Source organism: Prinia subflava, chromosome 3 (assembly GCF_021018805.1).
Source record: "Prinia subflava isolate CZ2003 ecotype Zambia chromosome 3, Cam_Psub_1.2, whole genome shotgun sequence".
Taxonomy (NCBI): Eukaryota; Metazoa; Chordata; class Aves; order Passeriformes; family Cisticolidae; genus Prinia; species Prinia subflava.
The window spans coordinates 72,477,481-72,500,604 of NC_086249.1; the positions used below are offsets into that span (position 1 = coordinate 72,477,481).

The 23,124-nt window shown below is 38.9% G+C and overlaps 2 protein-coding genes across 5 annotated transcripts; one reads left to right on the top strand and one right to left on the bottom strand.

Annotated features, from left to right (window-relative positions):
* Window positions 1-6,528: 6,528 nt before the first annotated feature.
* Window positions 6,529-10,794, bottom strand: LIG4 (DNA ligase 4). Of its 2 annotated transcripts, none has more exons than XM_063392408.1 (2): window positions 10,683-10,794; window positions 6,529-10,132 (listed from the first exon to the last, which is right to left on the bottom strand). In XM_063392408.1, exon 2 carries the CDS (start codon window positions 10,116-10,118, stop codon window positions 7,380-7,382), a length of 2,739 nt encoding a protein of 912 aa, XP_063248478.1. In that variant the 5' UTR covers window positions 10,119-10,132; window positions 10,683-10,794; the 3' UTR covers window positions 6,529-7,379. The 2 variants fall into 2 exon arrangements, with proteins under 2 accessions (XP_063248478.1, XP_063248477.1); XM_063392407.1 differs by having other exon boundaries at window positions 10,668-10,785.
* ABHD13 (abhydrolase domain containing 13) lies at window positions 10,795-22,742 on the top strand. 3 transcript variants are annotated; one of them, XM_063392409.1, is made up of 3 exons: window positions 10,803-10,941; window positions 12,643-12,678; window positions 16,837-22,742. In XM_063392409.1, the coding sequence occupies exon 3, from the start codon at window positions 16,872-16,874 to the stop codon at window positions 17,883-17,885; it is 1,014 nt and encodes a 337-aa protein (XP_063248479.1). In that variant the 5' UTR covers window positions 10,803-10,941; window positions 12,643-12,678; window positions 16,837-16,871; the 3' UTR covers window positions 17,886-22,742. The 3 variants fall into 3 exon arrangements, with proteins under 3 accessions (XP_063248481.1, XP_063248479.1, XP_063248480.1); XM_063392410.1 differs by having other exon boundaries at window positions 10,847-10,941; window positions 12,647-12,678; XM_063392411.1 differs by lacking the exon at window positions 12,643-12,678 and having other exon boundaries at window positions 10,795-10,941.
* Window positions 22,743-23,124: the final 382 nt, after the last annotated feature.

Below are 23,124 nucleotides of genomic sequence, written 5' to 3' on the forward strand. Positions count from 1 at the left end.
TGGGACAGATTAAGACAAGCTTTCTACATCTGAATTTCTGGGGTATATGTTGACCATTTTACAAAGAAGTCCTGGGAAGAGGACCCACTTCATCTTAGTCTTCACAGAGCACTAAACTTACAGCTGCAGTGAACAGGCTGGACACCCAAATAAGTGATCTGCATGATACCATGGAAGCGAGGGAAGTTTTTGTATGAGTAACTGCAGAGAGGCAGACCTGATTACTTTCTACAGATCTCCAGAGGCTGTTTAGCAAATTTAAGCAGTTCTGCTTTGAAGGTAGATGTGCATAATGTTGATGGGTCAAGGTTTAAGTTAGAAGGATATATTGGCAAAACTGATTTCTTCCTTATGATCATCTCGAACCTGCTTACAGTATATTCATGCATATAAAACAGCCAGTCCAGCCCATTTGTCTTATACACAGAAATTATTTCACACCATTTTCAGCACAGCACACAACTGCTTAATGCTGGTGCATAAACTTCTTTATTTGCATTTAGCTAACTTCCAAGTTGTCCTGAAAGTGTCCGAACACGTTAATTGAAATAGCTTGTTTCCCTCTTTCAACAGCATTTAAAACAAGACCTAGCACAGGATTATGCAGGGTGCAACCCCACCTAGAAGGAGGATAAAGTGAAGGATAGAAGAGAGGCTGGGGTTCGAGGTGATTGTGGTGTGGAGGAGGAAATTAGGCTGACTAATAATGCAAAGGCTGTTCCTGCTTGAATACTGATGAGCCAAGTTATCTATGCTGGCCACCTGCCTAACTATTTATTTCCTGCCAATGTTTGATTGCCTGTGCTGATCTTCGGGGAACTGTTACTGTGTGAATGCTGCTAAATGATTTTAATCTTTATTTTAATTCCTGTAAGCTTTTATAATTGTAAAAGATAATATGTGATTTGTGTGTTGTCTGATTGCTAAAACCTTTTTGCAGTAACAAATGAGTATTGAAATTCCCTATGGAAATTCTGGAATATAGCCAAAGGGCAGATAACTGTGGGTGAAGGCTTAAGTGAACAGCAGCAAAGTGTTGCCACTGCCCTTGCTGCAGATGCACAGAGAACACTTTCATTATGTCAACATTGCACTCTTTATCTCTCCTCAGCCTTTAAGAGGGAGCTGGGGTCTCTTTTCTTGGCCTCTGTGCACTCATTTTGTTCTGACATTGCCTATAACTGCATGGCCAATCGTGAACTCTTACTTGTCTTCTCACGAGTTCGAATTCCCGCAGCAGAGCTGTGACTGTGCTCAGGGACCACAAAACCCAGACACCTCCCCATGTTTCTTGTCTGCTCCTGAACATAATCCAGGACATAGCATATATATTCCATGGTCTCAAGACTCTTTTTCATATCAGATGCTCAACTTGGGCTCAATTCCTCATCCTGACTAGACAGATCGGTGGCACAGGCCTGCCACTACCATGCTGTTGTCCATAATGCAGCTTGGTCTGGACCAAATAGCATTCTCCAAAATAGTGATGAAGCACCAGCTTCATCAGGATGGCCTGACCTAGGCTAAGAGTACAGCTTTTATATGACCAGACTATTTTAAGAAGTGAGAACTTTTGTTGTACTTATGAGGAACAACTGGTGGTGGTTTGCAATATAGTTTAAAGAACTGGAACTGGGAACCACTTCTGTCTAGAGTAGGCAGCAGAATGCAAGAAATGGTCTGTGCTGAGTCCTGGGAACGTCTTGTTTCTACTGACCAAGTGAAACTTCCACAGTCCATTTTCTGGAAAGGGAGGAAGAGGTCTGTATATAAGGCAGTCATGCCAGTGACTGTGCAGGTGTATTGGCCTGAGACAGTCTGTAGGTACAAATTCTGTGACACTGTCACAAATTCCTCTTCTCTAGCCTTCCTATCCACTTCTGGGATCTCTAAAAACATTCCTCAGCATTGCTAAAGATGAAGGAATAATAAGAAGTGAGGGCAGAAGTGAGCCATCCTAACCATCACATATCTCTCAATATTTATACATATATATTTATATATGTGTGCACACATACATATATATACTCTCTACATATACTCTATATGTGTGTGCACATTTACACATGCTCTAGCAGCTTTTGGCTACTCTGATTTAGAAATCTCCCTCTCCTCCATGCAATTCCTGGAACTCACATGCTGGACAGACAATCATGCAGTTGTGAAAGTCCAGAGCAGGGTCACGACTGAGCCACAGCCCACCCCTGCAGCCAAAACATGGGCCAAGGGTTCAGCACCCCAAACAAACCACAGAATTGTGTAAGTCAGACCAGAATTCATAAACAAAGACAACCCAGTACAAAGCACGTAATTCTAAAAGCATTTTGCACTGAGAGCAAATGTAAGCAGGATTTTGGAAAGGTTGAACCAGCCGTGTCTTACAAAAACACAGGTGAGGAAGACAGGTTATCCAAAACACAGGCAGCAGAATATTTCTCCTGCACCATTACATATTACGACTCGGGTCTCTTCCTAGAGGTAAAATGTTTCTTTATATCTCCCAGTCACTAAAAAAAAGCTAAGTATTTCAGTTTTAAATTTTTAAATATTATCTGTACTGCACCTTAGATGGCTTTGCTGAGTGTCTGCCAGGAATCTGTATGAGATCTGCATGCAGCAGTTGCTCTGTTCATAGAGCTCTTCATCACCAAGCATCAGAATTTAGATAATTGATACTTAAAAAAAATATTCTGGAGTTACCACAGAATTCAGAGGGGGAAAAAAAGAGTAAAATTGTGGGGTTTTTCTTAACTGTCTTTTATTTATTAACTTTGTAAATGCATGTGACCTCACTGCTCTGCCCTGGTTGCTGCTATAGCAGGCAGTCTACTCCCAGCACCTGCTGTGTTTCAGTTACAGAGAGATATAATCAGCAAAACTGGCTATCCTGTTTATTTCTCTTCTCTTTATACAAGAGACCTGAACAATGTGATACCTATCATCTTCATATTTACTTTTGCCTTGAATAATCATTTTTTATTACTCTAATAGCACTCAGAGATTTTAGGTAAAATAAAAACTAAAAACAAAACAAAAAACACCAAACAAACAAGCCCCCTAAAACAACAACAAAACAAAAACAAAACAAAAAACCACAAAAAACCCCACCCAAATCCGAGATGTATGTAACTATGTTTGGTATCATGATATGAGAACATGTTTACAGGGCAGACTGAAGCATAACAGAGAGGTATGAAAACTACCTTTAAACTGTATGTATAAATTCCTTCCACTTTGACAGCACACAGGTCTGACATATAAAATCTATAATACACTAGTCAAAAGAGGCCAACTCAAAAGAGAAGCTGTGGGAAATCGAGAAGGAAAAAAGCAACCACAAGGCTTTAGCTGCGACTAGCTGTGTTACACATGTATTTGCTGTCTTTTACTTGAATACACATATTTATGCACAGACAGGAACTCCTACCCAACTGCCTTTGACCAGACAGTTATTGTATTACTGCAGGTGTAAGATGTGCAGGCTAAAATCTTGGATTTCAGAGAACACGTTGCCTCTGCTTGCTGCTGTTGCTGCCGTAGCAAAGCCTGCTGAGGCTGCAGAGTATTAGCTGCAGGAGGAAGCTTCCATGTGCAAGAACGTGGAGAAATCCTACCTCCTCCTTGGATCTGTAGGGTTGTGTTTGTCAAGTCTAGCATCACAAGAAAGAAGCTGTTACGTTACCACTCCCAAATGAAGATTGGGCAACCAGATGAAAGTGGTTAAATTAATGGAAGCTGTTTTCACTTTCACAATAGGTACAGTTATATATCACCTCAAATCAAAAACCAGCTATCTGTTCTCTCAGATATGCCTAGTATTTAAACATTTATACACAGCTCTTTCCACTGCTCAGGAGACTGAATAACCTTGATGTTAATGTTCATTGTAATTGAATTTGGTTTATGCTTTGGGTTTTCTTGGTTTGCTTTGTTTTTTCCTTCAGTTTAATGTGTAGCTTTAAAAGTCATGCTGAGTTAAAATGAAATTAAAATTAAAATTAAAAATTTTTAAAAAATCTATTAAATTTGCAATGTATATGTCACTACTTGACGCTTGGACCATTCACAAGACACCCAAAATCAGAATGGGAAATCTAGTTCAGACCTGATTCTGAGAAAAACTGAGGCTGGATGGCACCTCTTGAGATCATCTAGTTCAACATTGTCCAGTTGAAGGGTCAGGTGGAGCAAGCTGTAGCTGACTGCACATTGACTGTCACCAAGGATGGAGATTCCATAACCCCTCTGAGCAACCTGTTCCTGTGTTTCACCACCCTTACAGTAAGAATTTTCCTAGTTTTAAGCAAAAGTTCCTGTTCCATTTTGTGCCCATTGCCTCTTGTCTTGTACCACGGCTGGTGATGACAACTCTTCAAGCCTGGCATTTAAACCAGCTTTCAGTCCATTTCTCTGTCCATTCATCTAGCCCATACTTCATTAGCTGTCTATGAAAATATTACAGGAAAGTGTCCTAAGGCTTCCAACAGCTGAGAAAAACAACATCTAGAGCTCTGCTTTTCTCCATCAAGCTGGTCTTGCACTGTAACAAAACACAAAATGCTAGACAAATTACAAAAATTTAAATTAGAACCACATAGACTTCTATAAAAAATGAAACAAAACAACCTGAATCTATTTCAGAAGGTTAATCTGAACTTCATAAGCTATAGAAACACCATAGTTAACCTATTCTAACTAGTACAACTTTATACAGAACCAGACTATGTGAATTCATTCTATTCTGGGAAAGACTGAGTATAAAAGGATGGAATATGCAACCCCTCACACCATACCCACTCATTTTGTGTGTAACAATCTTTTTTTTTTTTTTTCCTGGTATCTTATTTCTGGCAACTTTAGTCCTGAAAAATATATTTTACTTTATGTATGATGGGGAGAAAAATGAACTTTGGTTTCACAGCTTTACATAGTTCCTCCACCCATCGTATTAACAGAAGAATAAATTTAAATATATTTTGTCTCTAATCTAGTGATAATTATACATGTTGAAACATTCTTATTACATCAGTTTTCAAATACAGTCACATATGCTGTGAACATTAATGCTTGTGGTTTGAACTTAAATTCAACTCTCTTATGTTCTCTCAAGATAATCTTCCCCAAAATTACAAAGAAAAGCTACATCTGTTCAAATCATCCAAAAATAATGCTAAATGTATTTTTTTCTAAAAGAAAATAATTCAGAGGTTGATGCCTTTTAATTTCCTTGCTTCTAGAAAGGAACATGGAAAAACATTATACCTACAAGCTCCTTCACTGTTAGGCTTGTATAAGTCAAACTTACAGAGTTCTCTCATTCCTATCCCCTCACAGCAAAAAATAATACTGTAAAATTTTACAGGCCCATCTACTGTTTTGTGGTACAACAGCTGTTACCACCTGCAGATGCTTTATGCTCAGTTGAACTGTGTTAAAAGGCATTTCCTTTGTCACCTTGAAACAAACATTTTTAACCTTTTTACATTTTATAACTTCAAGTCCCTCTTTTGAAAGAATTTAAACTGCAATTGCATGTAGATTGAAAAGATTAAATGCTTTTTGATTGTATTTTAACAGAGTGATACAAAGTATTACAAAAACCCCGTAAGCAAACTACAGAGCTTTTTACAATCTCTCACCAGATCACTGAGATGCCATAAACAGAACTGTACATCTTACCTGTTATTTACTATAGCTGACATTTTGACTGATTTCACCTGAATAAGTGGATCTTCTGCTTTTCAAGGACGTTAATAGAGACTCTTAAAACATAGAGATGTACTCTTTGAGAAAAGTGTAACCGGAAATTGAGCAATAGAAACCACACAGTTTTTAAGTGTTTCACCAAATAGATGTATGACAGTAAAAAGGTGACAAACTTTCCACAATTTTTAAATTTGATTCTGGAAACAAGTTCACATCCAAACTAAAGACCAGATGAATATCAGGGGGACAAAAGAAAGGTGAGGATTTCCATAACAGAGAGAAGCGAGGCTCTCCTTCGTTTGTTCAAATCCCTGTTGGGTCAAGGGGTGCAAGTGGGCTGCTCCATGAGGGAACAGCAAGGCAGTATCCTCACCAACAAAAAGCACAATCCCACCATACCAGCCCCACTCGAGAAAAAGAGCAAAGCAGGCCTGGTGACAGGAAATTTGTGGACAGTGGCTACTACATTTTACCTATTGAGTATATTTCAAATAATAAGGGAGCTGCTAATATACTAAAAGATATCAATACAATTGCAATTAACCAATACTGCAATAAACCTTTCACATAACAATTCCCAATTCTTTTTACAGGAACTTTTGCATGAACATGACCACAGAAAGCATTGAAGAAAGAGATGAGGTAAAAACTGATTCCATGTGATCTGCCCAGCTTAATTTCTGTTTGACACCAGTGTTGACATAACAACAAACAAGGCCTCAACCTCTCTCCCCTCAAAGTTAATGCATGAATTATCCAACAGTAGAAATTAAGTTTTGTGCTTTTCAGAAGTGACTGCCTTTCAAAGATAAATACCAGGCAGACTTTAAAAATAGATTTTATTTAGTAATTATAAAAATATACATTGAACTGGATATTCAGCAAATAATCCTACAATCATTTAAGAAGCACTTTTAAAAGATAAACTGATGGATAGTTGTAAAAGCCTAGTTCTGTCACAATTCACAGGCAAAGTGTAATGAGCACAGGAGCTATTACAATTCTTAAGTAATTGATTTGTATTTCATACATTTATATTAATTAATTATCATCTCAATGAAAAGTTTAGGTTCTTTTGTACAAACGCTATTTACACAAAGAAACATGGGATCTACACAATATCCTAAAATCAAAGTGCTTCTGAGGCTGTGTGGTGTTTAATGCTAAAAACAATGTAAGCAAATTAAAATAGTCCAGATGAAGTTTATAAATTACTGAATTCTCTAACATATGGAATGTATACAAAACAAGTCCACAAAAAGATGAATGTGATTGCAAATTGACAGGTAAACAATAAACAGCATAATCTCCATAAAATAATAAATTATTGTCTCCACTTTGAACAATGGAGGCAAGCATTATTAAAGCTGGAACAAGCTAGCCAGTTTCAAACATATTTTATTTATGTAAAATTTTAGATCTCTCCTGAGACCTGTTTGTGGATTAAAAGGTTTAAATTATTTATCTTGTGGTGGTTTTTTCTCTCCAACATAGCTTACCATCCTCTTGTTTCCACAAAAGTAAAATTAAAAGCCTTCCTCTTATTTCAGCAATTCAGTGTTATTCTTTAGCCAGAGCTAGCTTTAAACAGACATGAAAACACACAAAAAATTTAGGACAACATCACAAAATCCGAGTCAGATCATGTCTTTGCTCCAATCTTAAAAACTGCTTTAAACTAAGTACTGATTTTCATTCTTTGCTACTCCTTCTTCCACTGAGTGTGTTACCCATAGCTCGGATACAATTTTAAATTTTTTCCCAAATGTTCTTCTGAGTGCTTTCATCTCTTCTACCCGTGAACCATCTTCTCCTACAACAACATGGGAGACACCCTCTTCAAGGTGAGAAACTACTTTTGCACCATAAAAACGGAGTTCCAGAGCTCTAATTGATAGTGTAGTTCCAGGGATTTTGCTTTTGCGCTCACTAACAACAGCGTAGCAGTCCACATAAACAGTGCTTCCTCTGAATATACCGAGCTGACAACTGTTGCACCAGTAACGTTCTTCTAGCTCTGCAATCACATCCAGAGGCATTGCCTTATTGTCTTTCATTCTTGAGAACACTTCCTTGAGCTGTGCAACATCTGTGTTTGCTGTGTAACTGTCTCCATAACAATCATACTCACGAGCAAAATGTTCTTTTGTGTCAGGAGACATGTGAATCATAAAGGCTGGTTGCCAAGGCACCAGCCTTTTGGTTTGGAAACACTGAAGAAGCCACTCTGCCCTCACCACATCATATTTGTTGGAAGCGATGATGTTTTTCACTCTGACATTCTCAGCTCCTACAATGACACAGTAAGTCTCTGGCCCTGGGTTCTGTACCACACTGCCACCACATTGGGCTATTTTGCTTTCCAGCTCAGACTTTGAATATTTTCCCATTCCTGTCATAACACAAAACTCAACGTCTTCAAATACATTTGAAACCTTGCTTACACTAGAAAGATCAGGAGCTTTAAATTGCTCCGCTATTCCAATTATCTTCCTCACCTTTGAAACAGTTTTTCTTTTCTTCTCATGTGGCTCATCATACTCATCTACATTGAGGTGCTTAGATGCCAGCTTTCCTTGTGCTTTGCTTCTGAGGTCTTCTAACATGTCTGAAGTCATGCACTCGTACCATTCTTTGTCTTCCCTGATCTTCTCAATTCGGGGGAATCTCAAAGTACAGTCAGTCTTGTACATATCACTGTCAACAATCTCAGCTGCCTTGATCTGAACTATGACAGAGTTGCAAGGTTCAATGTACATTTCAGGTTTTTCAGTTCCACACAAAATGTTACCAGGAGGGTCCTTCCTACGGTAGGGCTTCCAGTGTTTAGCCAGTTTCAAGCCTAGATCATACAACTCTTTCATAGTATAGCCAGAGCCAACGCGACAAATGGAGTGGAAAACAGTCGGTTTTTCATTTGGAGGGGGCGTCTCTGCAACAGCGCACAGAAAATGAGACATCATTCCACCACGAGACCCCTTCCCCCAGTAACCACCAACAATTAAAAGGTCCAGTTCATCCATCAGTCCATTGACATATTCTGGCTTGATTTTTAACCAGCCTTCCCCACGTTTGTCAGGCTTGTAGGTGGACATGGGATCTTTCACCATAATTCCTTCCTCTCTGTTATCTATTGCTTCATTTAAAGCATCAATTACTTCTTTTCTTGTTCTGGCACTTCTCTTATGGACAACATGTATCCGGCCCTTCACTGGGGTAAATATACTACTTAAGATTTCGTATCTTTTGCTTAGTACTTCATGCCCCAACTTCTGATCATTAACCATCAAAACATCAAATACACAGAAGCAGGTCTGCAGATCAGAGTCCTCCACCATTCTTTTTACGTCAAATTTATTCCCTTTTTGCATAAAAGTTTGTGCCTCAGGATTGTAAGCCATCATTTCACCATCGAGAATGCAATTTTGTATATTGCTCTTAAATACATTATGAATAAATGGTGTTAATGAGCCTTCAAGGGGTGAAGCACCAAACTGCTGAGTATAGTCAAACCCATTTCGGGAAAAATACTTGTACACATCCCCATCTTTGTGCATCTGCATGCGTTCACCATCCAGCTTAGTTTCTATGTAGAATATCCGGTTACTCATTTGTTTCTCAATCTGCTGGACATCTGCAATAGCAGCAAGCATTGGTTTGAAGGCAGAAAACAACGTGATAGAAACATCACTAAGTGAGACAGAGGGATCATGCAGTTGTCTGCAAACTTTTTCCAAATCAGTAGTAACATTGTGCAATTCAGCAGCATCAGGATGAAAAATGGAAAATATAGTTTGTTGACTAACACCAAGCTTTAGATCCTTTATAATCATTCGGATAAGCCATTTTTGTTCCAGTGCTGTGCTCTGGGTAATTAACTGAAGAAGACTTTTCTTTAACTGACCCTTGTTTTTAGCAGCATTATTATTAGCTATCGTATCTAAATGTTCATTGACTTGTTCAATTGTCAGTCTGCCTTGTTTTGGGCTCCTAGGTTTTAGCACAAAGTATGCGATCATTGCAAAATCTCCAGCATCTCCACGTGAGCCCGTAGGCGTTCTGTAATTTAAAAGCTTTGCAGCATCTTTTCCATCTTTTGGTAAATTAAGCAGTTCAATATAGAGCTTCGCAAGCATAGTTTCTTTAATTCCATATGCCATCCTTTCTCTTTCCAACTGTGGGAGAATAAGTCGCATAGCTGGGTAAAAGGAATCTGTAACATCTTTCTCTTTTTGATGAAGCGCATCATGGAATTTCCTCCAGGAATCCAGAAAATCCTTGAAATACTTGGTTTTCTCTGGACGAGATTTGCACTTCTGTATTCGCTCCAGAGTAGAACACAGATCTGCAAAAGGCACATGAGAGGCCACCGTTTTTTTAGGAGGAGGCTGCGAAACAGATGCAGAAGCCATCAGTCTGTTTTTCACTGGGAAGAAAACAAAATTATATATTTATAAATAAAATGCCAGCATGTTATTCTGTCTAAAACAAACCGCATTTCTTTTTAAGACTTACGGGTTTTTTCTTTTTTTTTTTAACCTAAGATCTAACCATTATCTTTAAAGGTCGCCAGCTGATTCCTTACTTAAGGGTCAAACTCAGCAGGGAGGGTGAGACACTGAAACACCGGCATAGCCCAGACAGGTCTGCACGGCAGAAGGCACCGCGCTCCCCTCCCGCTGCTGCCCAGGTGGGAGCTTTCAGTGCTCGGACACCGATTTCCTCCTCCACCTTCCCCGAGAAGGCAGCCCGCCCCCGACACCACCCGCCTGGGCGCTGGTCCCCGGCCGCTCCTTGCCGGGGGGGAGCGGCGTCCGGCGGGGCCGCACAGGGACCGCCCCGGCGCAGCCCCCCTGCCCAGCACGGCGCTGCCACGGCCGCAGCGCCCGCGGGCCCCGCCCGCTCCGCACGGCCCGGACAGCCGCGAGGACGGAGGGGCGGCCACCCCAGCGGACACTCACGGGAGCCGCGGCTACCTGCGGGGCCGGGCTGACAGCGGCCTCCCACCGCCCCGGAAGAGGAGAGCCAGCCCGGTGACGCCGCGCTCCGCGCTCCTCCCCCGGGGCCGGGGCGGGGACAGGCGGGGAGAGGAGGCAGAACGGCCGGGCTGTGCCCTGGAAGCGGAACCGCGGCGGCGGGGACTTCCTGCCTCGGGAGGAAGGAGCGGTGGTTGAAGTTGCGCGTCGGGGTCTGCGCTGGCCCGAGGCACCGGCGGCGCCCGGGAGGATGCGGCGGGTGGGTCTGGCGGCGCCTCGGGCCCGCCGCGGGCGCGGCACGGGAGGGGGGCGAGCCCGGCCGGCCCCTGAGGGAGGGCCGGGGAGCCGGGGCGGCGGGGGCGGCCGGCGGGTTCGGGGTTCGGTTTGGGGTCTCGCCGGGGCTAAACGCGGCTCTTCCGTGGGGCGGCGGCAGGCGGGATATTGTCCCGGGCGGTGTGCGGCTCCAGTGCCCGCACAGCGGGACGTGGCTGCCGAGGAGCTGCTCCCTTGGCAGCGCCGATAAAAGTTCCTGCAGGTGCCTTCCTGCGAAGCCGCTAGAGATCTTAAGCTTCTTGGCAGCAAGGTCTCGCTCCAGTGTTTGGTTTGTCTCCGCTGCCAGATGGAACAATTCCTGCAAATGGGTGCCTGTAGAAGGTGGGGCTGATGGTAACTGTAGTGTTCCTTATCGGCCGGGTGATTGTTTCGAAAAGCCTGAATTCCGTGTTTTTCTTAAGTCATAAAGGCAGCAGTTTAACGAGCTTCGAAATTACTGGTTTACGAGCCTGTGGTCTCCAGAAAGTTAAGATTGCAAGTTAAGGTATAGCTAACTTTAATAGTTTGTTGTTTATGTTTATTTTTACTCATTATCATCATAATTCAAGACACTGAGTTACGATGGTGCTTTGTGCTGTTTGTCAGCTGGGAGGAGAAGTGTCACGCGAGTTAAGGGGAAAACATTTTCTGTTCTCAATACGTACAGCTTGCTGCAGAGCTGTGGATTTCGGCTGTTTGACATAAGTAGGACAAGTGACTCGTTGATTTGAAAGCTAGAGCCATGAAATGTGTGACGCTTAAGTTATTAAGTTATTACTATACTTTTTCCTTTGTTAGGAGTCTCTGTTGTTGTTGGTTTTTTTTGTTTGTTTGTTTGTTTTGTTTTTTTTTTTTTTTTGAGTGTCTGTAGGATTTTAGTACGAAAGAAGTGTATTTTTCCCATCTTTACTAAGCTTGTAGGTTTTCTTCCAGATCCATTCCCCCTCTGAAACTAACTTTTTATAGTTGAAGACCTAATATTTCTACTTACAGATATCTTCTGAATAAATATGAGTAAATGTAACACTTGTGCAAATCTTGTCTGTATCTGGAGGAGATAGAGCCTAGGAAAAGGAAGTGGAGACAAACAGATGTTGTTAGATATTTCTTAAGAACAGAGAATTATTTGTTTTTGTTTGTTTGCTTTGAAATCCAAAGATTTGCAGTGAGTGTTAAGACTTAACTTTTTTTAAAAGCTCTTCAATGAGGAAGTAGCCATGAAAGACCTGATTGTTTCTTAGCACTAACTTTAAAGCTATTTGTGCACTAAAAGTTAGTTTTAAGGAGAGAATGTAATGTTTGTTTTTATGCACTATGTATATATGCCATGTTATTAGCAAATTTTTTATAATTGTATATTATTATAATATTACAGTATTGTCATATACTTGTGTATATAGTTCAGGACATTTCATTGTGATTCTTGTACTTCATTATAAGATGTTTTCAAATTCATCAAACGTTTCAAACAAGCATTAAGCTTGATAGAAGGAGCATGAGATGCACAGTTTCATTAGTGAAGCAGTTGTAACTTCTAGGGGGTTTGGCTCTTACCAGTTCTTAATCTTCTTTCAAGTAACAGAGACTAAATTACATGTGTAATTCAAAATAATTTTACTCAAAATTCATAAATGGAATTGTCTTTCAGGCAGAGATGAAGCCTGGGAAATCATCACATCTAAAGGTAAATGTTTTATGATATGATTAGTGTATGAAAATAGTACTGTTTAATATTAAGAATGTAGACAAAGGCAAAACAACAGAACCTGTGGCAGATACAACAGTAATTTCAGCTGCCATTCAGAATGAACAAAAAATTGTTCCCTAGACTTTAAATATACACTTGAATTTTTGTGATTTTTTTTTTTAGTTGATAATGGTGTTAACAATTTAAAAATAGCATTAGGGCAAAATAGAATATTGATAAAATGCCTTGATCATAAAGAGATCAAAAAGCTTTTTTTTCTCTAAATTTGTATTATTGTGAGTGATTTGTATTTTCAGTAGCTAATTTAATTTTGGTACTTGCAGCTCATCTGATAGAACATAGAGTTCTGCAGTAGTTCCTAGGCTGTGGATTCGTCGGTGGAGGTGTATAGATACAGAGGTTGTGTGTGTGTGTGTATATCAACATGAATATCTATCCCAACACAAAGCTGAAACACACCACTCCCAAATTTCCTTTTTTGAGAGAGAGTACAGACATGGCAGTTTAAGCCAAAGGTACAACAGCAGTCTGGCTAAGTCTTACTTTTGTTAGGTCTTGATGCTGAGTTGGGCTGTATTGCTCTTCCTAAGTGGCAGTGGTTTCCACAGGAAAGCTTTGTACTTCAATATTGTCTTCTGCTTGTCTTTTAAGCTTACCAAATATAAATCACCAACCAGATACTTGTAGGAAGTATTAGGATTCCCAAAGGCTGGCCTTTCTAATGCACATTATCAGAGGCACAAGAAGAAAAATTCTTCTTAAAATGACCTTATGCTTATTTACCTAGCCTTTTACTTAGTTTAAATAATCAGTGATTATGAAATACTGTGAACGCTGTAAAATGGGATATGACTCCTTTTTATTGGAAGATCTTGTTTTCGAAGTTACAACAATTACGTTAAATACAGTGCTGTAATACAGTGTTTCTACCAAGAAAATAGTTTTTTTAAGTGAAGCAAGAATGCCCTCCAAGAACTTAAAGGGGTTAATGCTTCTTGATCATCCTGGGACATCAGACAGTTATGGGACAAGACAGTTATGGCTGGTTGTTGTAGTCTAGGAACAGAAGCAGTCTTGGCTGGAGAGGATCAGGTTTGCCCAGGTGGTGGTTTGGTGGGTCTGCTCTTTTTCTCAAGGTGACCACGTCAAACATCAAAGTCTAAATACACTGTTCTCCCACTCTCACACCTTTTCCAGATTATTCTGGCCCCCTATTAGTCACAAAATTAGAGATGCAAAAGAAATGCAACACATGCTCTTCATAATTCATGACAGAGTATTTGCATCATAAGCTGTTACATTGTTTCTGTTTGAAAGATTTATAACTTCCTATACAGCACACCAGGGTGGGCAATAAAGACCAAGAAGAGAATTTTGTGTTTATGTGTGTTGTCTTGCAGTATGTTGAACACTTTCAAATCTTATACACTTTAAGAAAGTGCTGACCTTACTGCTCACTGAATATTAGTATATTAGCTTACCCTTATTGTTTCTGCCCTTCAAGTGGAAATTTTGTTGTGGTTATATCATCTTCTGTCCAAGATACTGTTTGGAAGGTCTGTTGCTTTGAGCTCCATAGAAAATGTGTGTTGTAGCTTTATTGAGAATGAGATTGTATTGATTTGGCTTAGAGTCTTTTCTAGGCCTGTGTGCTTGTTTGAGAAACCATCCCTTTCTGCTCTAGTGATCTTTTAATGGGTTTTGAAAGGTGGGAAGGAACCTAGGAATTTTTTTTTTATTTTAGTTTCCTAGCTAACAAATCTTGCAACGAGATGAGAAGGCTTGGAACTGAATGGAACCAGTGAAGTTGCACACAGCTGGGAAAAAACTTTGATAGTAATGTAATTGTTCAATATTACAGAGTAGTCAGCTTTATTTAAATATGTAGTGAGTGTGAAACATTTGTTGTCTGTCTAGTTTGCTTTCCTATTAACTACTTACTGTATGTTGGGCTTTAGTTGTAGGATATACTGGCTTTGCAATTCCAGTAGCAAAGTATTTGTATATACCTATGGATATATTATTTATATATTATTTACATATTTATATACATATTATTTATATACTTATATACATATATCAGAAGAAATTGCACAGCAGCACTCAGTAGTATAATATTTTCATAATATTAGCCTGCTGAAATAAAAACAGAAGTGGTGCCCTTCTCATGAAACTAAGATGACTTATAAAATCAGCTGTGGGTATCAGTCTCCAAATAATAATCCTTAGTGTACATGGGATAGCCATTGCAAGCATTCATCATTTGAAGTGAAATTTTTATTAATTCCTCATTTTCTAGTAGTTTTGTTTAACAGTGGGTCTTTTACTCTTGTGAATATCTTGTTGAGAAAGCATTTTTGGAGTTCCTTTCATTTCGTAAAGAAAGCAAAGTTTTGAATAGCATAGGTAAGGAGAATGGTTTTACTCACTCATTGTCAATGTTCTTACAGTCTTGAAATGTAGTGCAGGAAATGTTTATTAACTTCTTTAGGAAGTTCTCTTAGAAATTGAAGTAGCAACTTTAAATGTTTTCTAATCATTGTGAGTTCTTTTCAAGGGAAACAGATCACAAAAAGTAATTTTTCCTATAGGCAGTATTTGGATATGGATATGGATAATAAACGTGAACTTATAAATAATATAAGAGAAGAAAGTTGACATAACTGCTCTTTTAGACTATTTTATATTTCACCAGTTTTTTGTATTTGTAATAGATACAATATATAAAAGCTTAATATCACATTGGGTTTCGTTAACACATGACTCTTAAGATGTGACATACTTATTTTTATTTCTGATTTATTTCTAATTTTTGTGTAAAACAGAGATGACAATTTTTCCTGGTCAGATTGGATGCTTATATCTGTGGAATGCGAAGGCTTTAGCTACAGAGGTCAGCTTTTATCACTCAAGCCTACCAAGATGGCTGGTATAAAATGCTTGGATACATCTCTGCATGTCAAACTCCTTTGGAGTTTGAATTCGGATTATTGCTATGCTATATCATTTTAGGAGATTATAACTTTGTGTCTAAAGTGTAACTATTATCTGCTGTATAACTTAATGTTCTCAAACAAGTGAATTTACATTGTCTCTTCTGTGTAGTATGATTATTCAGTTCAGTGATGACTGAATGGTTACTGTAGTTTTGGTGCAGATTTGGCAGCTTTTGTCTGTTTCCTTATGAGCCAGGAGTGAATACTTCAAGATCTTGTATGGATGCTGGGAGATACAACTTCTGGTTGGAAAGAAGGTTTAATCCATTGTCATTAATATCACTCTCCTCATTTTATTCTGTGTGTATGTTTTTGTCATGAGTGAGTCTGTTTTCATGTTTGGGATTTTCAGCAGTGTTTTTTATTGACCAGAGAATAGTGTAGTTAACTGACTGTTTTCAGTAGTCATGCATGATGATAAAATCTTCTATTCAGCTAAAGACTTAATGTAGATTACTGATCTGATAGTGGAAAATTATTGTTATAAATAAAAAGTAATCAAAATATAGCAAAAAGACCCTGTCATAAATGTAACTACAATGGGGTGTCTTAGTATAGAGGAGTCTCTTCTGAACAGTTCAGGTGTTGCTGTGTAACCACAGTTGATTGAGATGCTGAAAGGCACTAACCCAGAGAAGTGCTGTGATGTGTGGTGAGCCTCCACTATCTGCAGAGTGATGTGCACAGGCTTACTGCATGCTACTTAGCAACTTAGAAATAAAGGCTATTTTTGTTTGTGCTCTCTGAATTCTCGAGTTACTTACATGAGCAGCTTTGACAAACAGTCTGTATGGTTGGTCTCTTGATTAGTAGAAAAGTCTGAGGGAGAGCAGAAATTACTGTGGTCTCAGTCAACCAGACTTCTAGTGCTTTTAACGGACTGCCTGCAGAAATACTGTAAATGGGATTTTGAAGAGTTCTAAAGCCTTTCCTTATGTATTGTAGAGCATGTGCATATCTCTGCTTGTTTTACAGAGTCAAATGGTTTCCAAAAGTTCAAGGGGAGTTTGCCACCAAATTTTATGTTAATGCTCCAATACACTGAGTTGCTATTAATCTTCTGCAAGTACAAATGCTTAAATTGCTACCTTTTTTCTTTTTCCTGTATTTATATGTATACATTTGGGTTCTTTTGCAGGATTTACTTGGAGTAAAAGATCACTGACTTCTACCATGGAAAAATCATGGATGCTTTGGACCTTTGCTAAAAGATGGCTACTAGCTTTGGCTTCCTGGTCTTGGAGTCTCTGCCGTATTTGTCTTTTGCCCTTGATAGTGACTTTCCACTTGTATGGAGGCATTATACTCCTTATATTAATATTTGTGTCAATAGCGGGTATATTATATAAATTCCAGGATGTTCTGCTTTACTTTCCTGAACAGCCCTCTTCATCACGCCTTTATGTTCCTATGCCTACTGGTATACCACATGAAAACATCTTCATCAAAACCAAAGATGGAGTTCTTCTCAATCTTATTCTGCTGAGATACACAGGGGACAATGCAGCCTATTCTCCAACCATCATCTACTTTCACGGGAATGCAGGCAACATTGGCCACAGGTTGCCAAATGCTTTGTTAATGCTGGTAAACCTGAAAGTCAACTTAATTCTGGTTGATTACAGAGGGTATGGCAAAAGTGAAGGAGAAGCAAGTGAAGAAGGCTTGTACTTAGATTCTGAGGCCGTCTTAGACTATGTGATGACTCGGTCTGATCTTGATAAAACAAAAATTTTTCTTTTTGGCCGTTCCTTGGGAGGAGCAGTAGCTATTCACTTAGCTTCTGAAAATTCCCACAGGATTTCTGCCATTGTGGTGGAGAACACCTTTCTTAGCATCCCGTACATGGCCAGCACTTTGTTCTCTTTCTTTCCGATGAGATATCTTCCACTATGGTGCTACAAAAACAAATTTCTATCCTACAGGAAAATCTCTCAGTGCAGAATGCCTTCTCTCTTTATCTCTGGGTTGTCTGACCAGTTAATTCCACCAGTTATGATGAAGCAACTTTATGAATTATCCCCAGCTCGGACTAAGAGATTGGCGATATTTCCTGATGGAACTCACAATGACACTTGGCAGTGCCAGGGTTATTTCACTGCACTTGAACAGTTCATCAAAGAAGTAATAAAGAGTCATTCCCCTGAAGAAATGGCGAAAACATCATCTAACGTAACAATAATATAATTGATATTCTTCTTTGGGGTGGGGCAAGTACCTGCACTGTACCTTGATTTGTGATAAGTGGTAAAAGAATGTCTGTTTTTAAATGTATGTCCTGTCTGTACTTGCCTAAAGAGTGAAATTAAACTTGGAAAGGTCTGATATTTTATTAAGGTGTTCCAGATAACTTTTACATTTGCAGCATTGTAAATGAACCATTTTATGTCTTTCTCATACTTTTTTGGTATCTCTGTCCATATATTCCATTTGTTTGATATGTACAACAGATGCTATTAAAGAATCCTGCTACAATAGTAGTACAGAATGTATTTAGAACAACGGGAGGCTCTTCGGTATTCACTGCTGTATGTGTGAGCTTTTTGGACAGCCATGGTTAGCACAATGATTTGTTGCTTCTCTTAGAGTTTATTTAAAGTGTGCCATGCATGAGATTAGTGTTTTATTTCTTGAAATTTTATATTATGCAAAGTGGGAAATCTTTAATGTGCTAAATAATATAAAATAACATAAATGGTAGAGTATACTTGCAGGTATACTGGGTTATTACTGGTTTCTATGGTTATGCAAACTTGCATATGTCAAACTGCAGCTGAAGATGAAAGGACACTTTCTGTATTTTCATTTACTATTTGTATTATAATAGTGCACAGAAGGTTGTATGTGCCTAACAGTATGACTAAAGGATTTTACCCAGGCAATTTCTCTATAGAAAGTAGAAGTAATTTTTTCTGAAAGAGATCAGTGCAATCTAAGCTGCTTTCTGCCTCAGGCTCTCCTCACTAGTGTACAGGCAAACTATTTGTTAGTACTAGTCTGCTTGTGCATTTGAGATGGTATTTCTTAAGGCAAAATGAGTGGTCATACACTTTTACCATACAAGGTAAAAGTAGGGTTTTGTGTTCAGACTTTTATGCTGGTGTAGTTAAATGTTTGTGCCCTTTATTTATACCGCCTGAAGAAACAAATTCAAATAATTACCAGTGAACACATAATTAGAGATAAATCTGTATAGTTGTTAGAGTAAGGATAATGAAAATGAGCAGGAAGTCCTGGATGGTCATATCATTGAGGGTAGGAGGGCTCCGCAGATCCTGATTGACTGGAGCAGCAAGCCAAGGCCAGCTGCGCAAGGTTCAGCAAGACCAAAGGCCAGGTCCTGTGCTTGGGTCACAACAACCCCATGCAGCACTACAGGCTGGAGAAAGAGTGGCTTAAGGGCTGGTCAGCAGAAAAGAGACTTGGAGGTGCTGGTCAACAGCTAGCTGCATGTAAGCCCGCAGTGTGTCCAAGTGGTCAAGAAGGCCAATGGCACCTTGGCCCATATAGAAAATAGTGTGTCCAGAAAGACCAGGGCAGGGATTGTCCCCCTGTACTTGGCCCTGGTGAGGCCACACCTCAAGTCCTGTTCTCAGTTCTGGCCCCTTCACTACAAGAAAAACATTGAGGTGCTGGAGTGAATCCAGAGATGGGCAGCAGAGCTGGGAAGGGTCTGGAGCACAGGTCCTGTGAGGAGCAGCTGAGGGATTGAGTGGTGTGTAGTCTGAAGAGAAGGTTGGTCAGAGAAGACCTTATTGTTCTACAGCCACTTGAAAGGAGGCTGTAGCAAAATGGGGGTCAGCCTCTTCTGCCTTGTTTCAGGTGTTAGGATGAGAGGAAATGGCCTTGCCTCAAAGAAGGTTTGAAGTAGGTATTGTAAAACAAATTTCACTGGGAGTGGTTAGCCATTGGACTAAGTTGCCCAGGAAGATAGTGGAATCACCACCTCTGGAATCATTCAAGAGTCATCTGGATGTGGCACTTGGGGATACAGTTTAGGGGTGATTATGGTTGTGTTAACTTGATGATGGTACTAGATGACCTTGAAGGTCCCCTCCAACCTCCATGATTCTGTAATCAACAACATATGGTGTTAGTTCAGTGTAATGGAGTGTGGGAGCTGTTCAGATCTCTTCTGCTTGTTTAATTACTCATCTGCTGCAGCTGAGTTTGCATCTTCAAAATTTTTATTTTTATTTTTTTTAAATAAAAAGAGCAAATTGGAAAATTTTCCACACAATCTGTAAAGTTGCCCTTTGGATTCAAATTTTTAAGTGAACTTTTCTGCCATGTTGTCCTGATTCAGAAAAGCATCTCAGCACACACTTAAAATCTGTTTCCTGAGGGACACTCATATTTTAAGCTTGTGCTTAAGTTCTCTGGCTGAATAAAACTGCTTTCCTGAACTGGTGCCTTAATGGTTATGCCTCCTAATGGAATTATAGTTCTTATGTATACATGGGTAATAGTTGTGAGCAGTTTGTATTTAGGATGATACATCTTTTCATAAACGTGATTTTTTTGGGTTTTTTTTTGTTTTGGTTTTTTTTTGGCGGGGGGGTTATGGGGTTTTGTTTGTTTGTTTTGTTTTTGTTGGGGGTTTTTTTGTGTGTTTTAAATAAACAAATACATACCAGAAGTTGCAGCTTTCTCTGGTAAGTATCTTTTGTGATACTATTATTAATGTTTTCTTAGAGTTGATCATAAAAGACCATACATCTTTGTGGATCTAGAGACATGAAAACATAGAGCATACTTTTTTAATCTGAGTGGAACCAAAACTATCTTTTCAGCCTTACAGTGGTGATACATTTTTTTTTCTTTTGGGGAGAGAGGTACTCAGGCAAAGTATATTGGAGAAGTTTGACTGGAGGCTTGTAGATGAGGCTGTGTTTGTATAGCAGAAAGGAGTTGATAGATGTAGTATTGCCTTTCCCTAGTGTATTCTACAGTGAGGTGTGAGCTGCTTGCAGAGATTTTCATCTACTTCACATTGCCTTAGAGCAGAGGTGGAGGCAGAGAAGGAAAATTAGTAGTCAAATACTACTTTTCTAAAATTCAGTTGATAAAGCCAAAAGAATAGATTAATTGTTGGAGACGGAATGAAGAGAAAGTAACTGTTTCAGAAGTTGTCATATCTTGACATTAAATACCATTGGGCAGGGGAGGTGGGTTCTCAAAGCATCAAATTCTAAAGTAACATGGCATTTAAACCCACTTCCCACCAATCAAAACAAAACTCTCAACCCCAGAATACCCCTAGTATTGTGTGGTACTTGTAAACAAATGAAGTATTCCTATTTGAGCACACAGTTGCTAAGACAAAGTCAAATGTGTGATATTAGATGATGGCAATCTGAAACTCTTCAAAGTGGGCTGTATCTAAACATTACTTTTTATTATGAAGTCATATGTTTTCACTATATTGTCTGCAGGAATCTTTAATTTTGCAATTATTGGGTGTATGTTGATACAATTGTCATGTATGCATCCTTTACACTTAAGTGGTTTCTTCCACCTTCCACATACGCACAGTTTTGTTTCTCACTTAATGTGTTAGCCACATACACTTGTGAATGGATGTAATTATGCTGTTTTTCATTGCATTGGTTATGAAGTCCACTGTACGAAAATAAGAGGAATGTTTTTATGCAAATATTCCACTGCTCTGCATACAATTCTTGAGGGAGGGAGGGAGGAAGAAGGGGGAGGAAACTTGTTCTGACAAGTGAAGACTTGTTTCTATTTCATGGACTGTGTGATGGAAACCACAGTTATCTGCTGCTAAAAACTGAACTGCAAGGAACATAATAATTTTAAATTGCCAAATGGTGTGTTGTGATACTGTTGCATTTATTTTATTTAATACCATTATATGTTTTCCCATAACAGTTTTCCATTTGTGTATGGAAGTTTCCCAAATATTTGTCTTGTAGATATAAATTTCTAGTTTGGGAAGAAGTAGAGTTCTTTTCACAGGTTTGTAAGAAAGCCTTGGTTTAAATATGCTCATTAAAGGAATTTTCTGTTTTATAAGAGGAAATTTAAGATAAAAAAGAAAAATAAATAAACAGAAGAAAAATAAAAACAAAGTTCTTGGGGAGGGGTCAGGAGTTGAACAGCTGTAGCAGTAGAGTTCCTTGTAAGGAAGCATAAAACCTTGAGTGTGCACACGTGTGTGGTTTTAATTAGTGGAAATACTTAAGGCTTCCTAGTAACCCAAGTTTACATTCCCAGAATTTGTTTCTGAACTGTGAAATGCAGAGAGATAAGCTGTGCTTTCTTCTGGAGAAACATTAACTGATTTAGCTGCCCTCATGTCCATTTCTCAGGTAAAATTAGAAATAGAGCACAAATGCATTTGGTAGGCTACGGACAATCTGTCAGCTGAAGGACAGAAGGATTAACTATTTATACAAAATATGCATATCAGCATCTCTAAGCTAATAATTGGGTCATGTCGAATGTTCACAGGGAAGAATGCAAGGCAGAACTGAGAGTCCAAGGTATGGTCTTTTCTGTTAGCAAAAAGATGCAGACGTACCTCCATTTGTATTTCATCAATTCTTGAAAAAGACATTTTTATTTTTGTTAATGACAGATTTTGATAGGGGCACTTCTGCCAAATATAAAATCAGTGCCTCTTGCATGTAGTGGGATCAGCCTGATGTATCCCATTTGGTATAATTTGCAATGCCATCCTGCTTGTATAATTTAGAGTAGAACCCCACGGAAGCGTAAATAGAGATAGCATATTGAAGTTCTAAATAACACTTATGTTTTGAATTCAGAAACAGTCACTGATTATGAGATGCAAGCTTTTTATTTGATTTTTCTTTAATATATAGTTAAGGCAAAACTGTCTTATAAGGTATTAAGTTTTGTAGACAATGCATAAATGTTATTGTATATGTGCTAATTGTGGCAAAGTTTTACATTATCATTCTAGTTGGTTTTTACAATAAAGTTAATTTTACAAAAAACACTTTTCTATTTTTATGTACTGACATATGCAATAAATTGATACGTTAAAAGTGCTGTTAATGTCTTGTTCTAGTTTATGGCCTGTCTTCAGTATGTGTGAAGAGATAGTTTTGTTTGCATGGTAACAGATCAACCCCAAGATAACATTTTCAGTCACTTACTAAAGCCAGAACACATGGACTAGACATCTGCATTGTTAGATGTGGCCTTTGTGGAAATCTATTACAGCAGGGGGAAAAGCATATTACAAACATGTTTCTAAGCTTGTCGTGTATCCTCATTTTCAGAAAGTGTTACTAAGTAAAACTGGGATGTGGTAGCTCTCCATCACTTTCTAAAACAGTTTGCATTTCAAAATTTCTCTGTTCCTTCGGAGTCTGAGAGATGGTCTAAATATTATGTCCATTAGGAAGTATTTTGAAGTGCTTCTGAGTAGTTTACC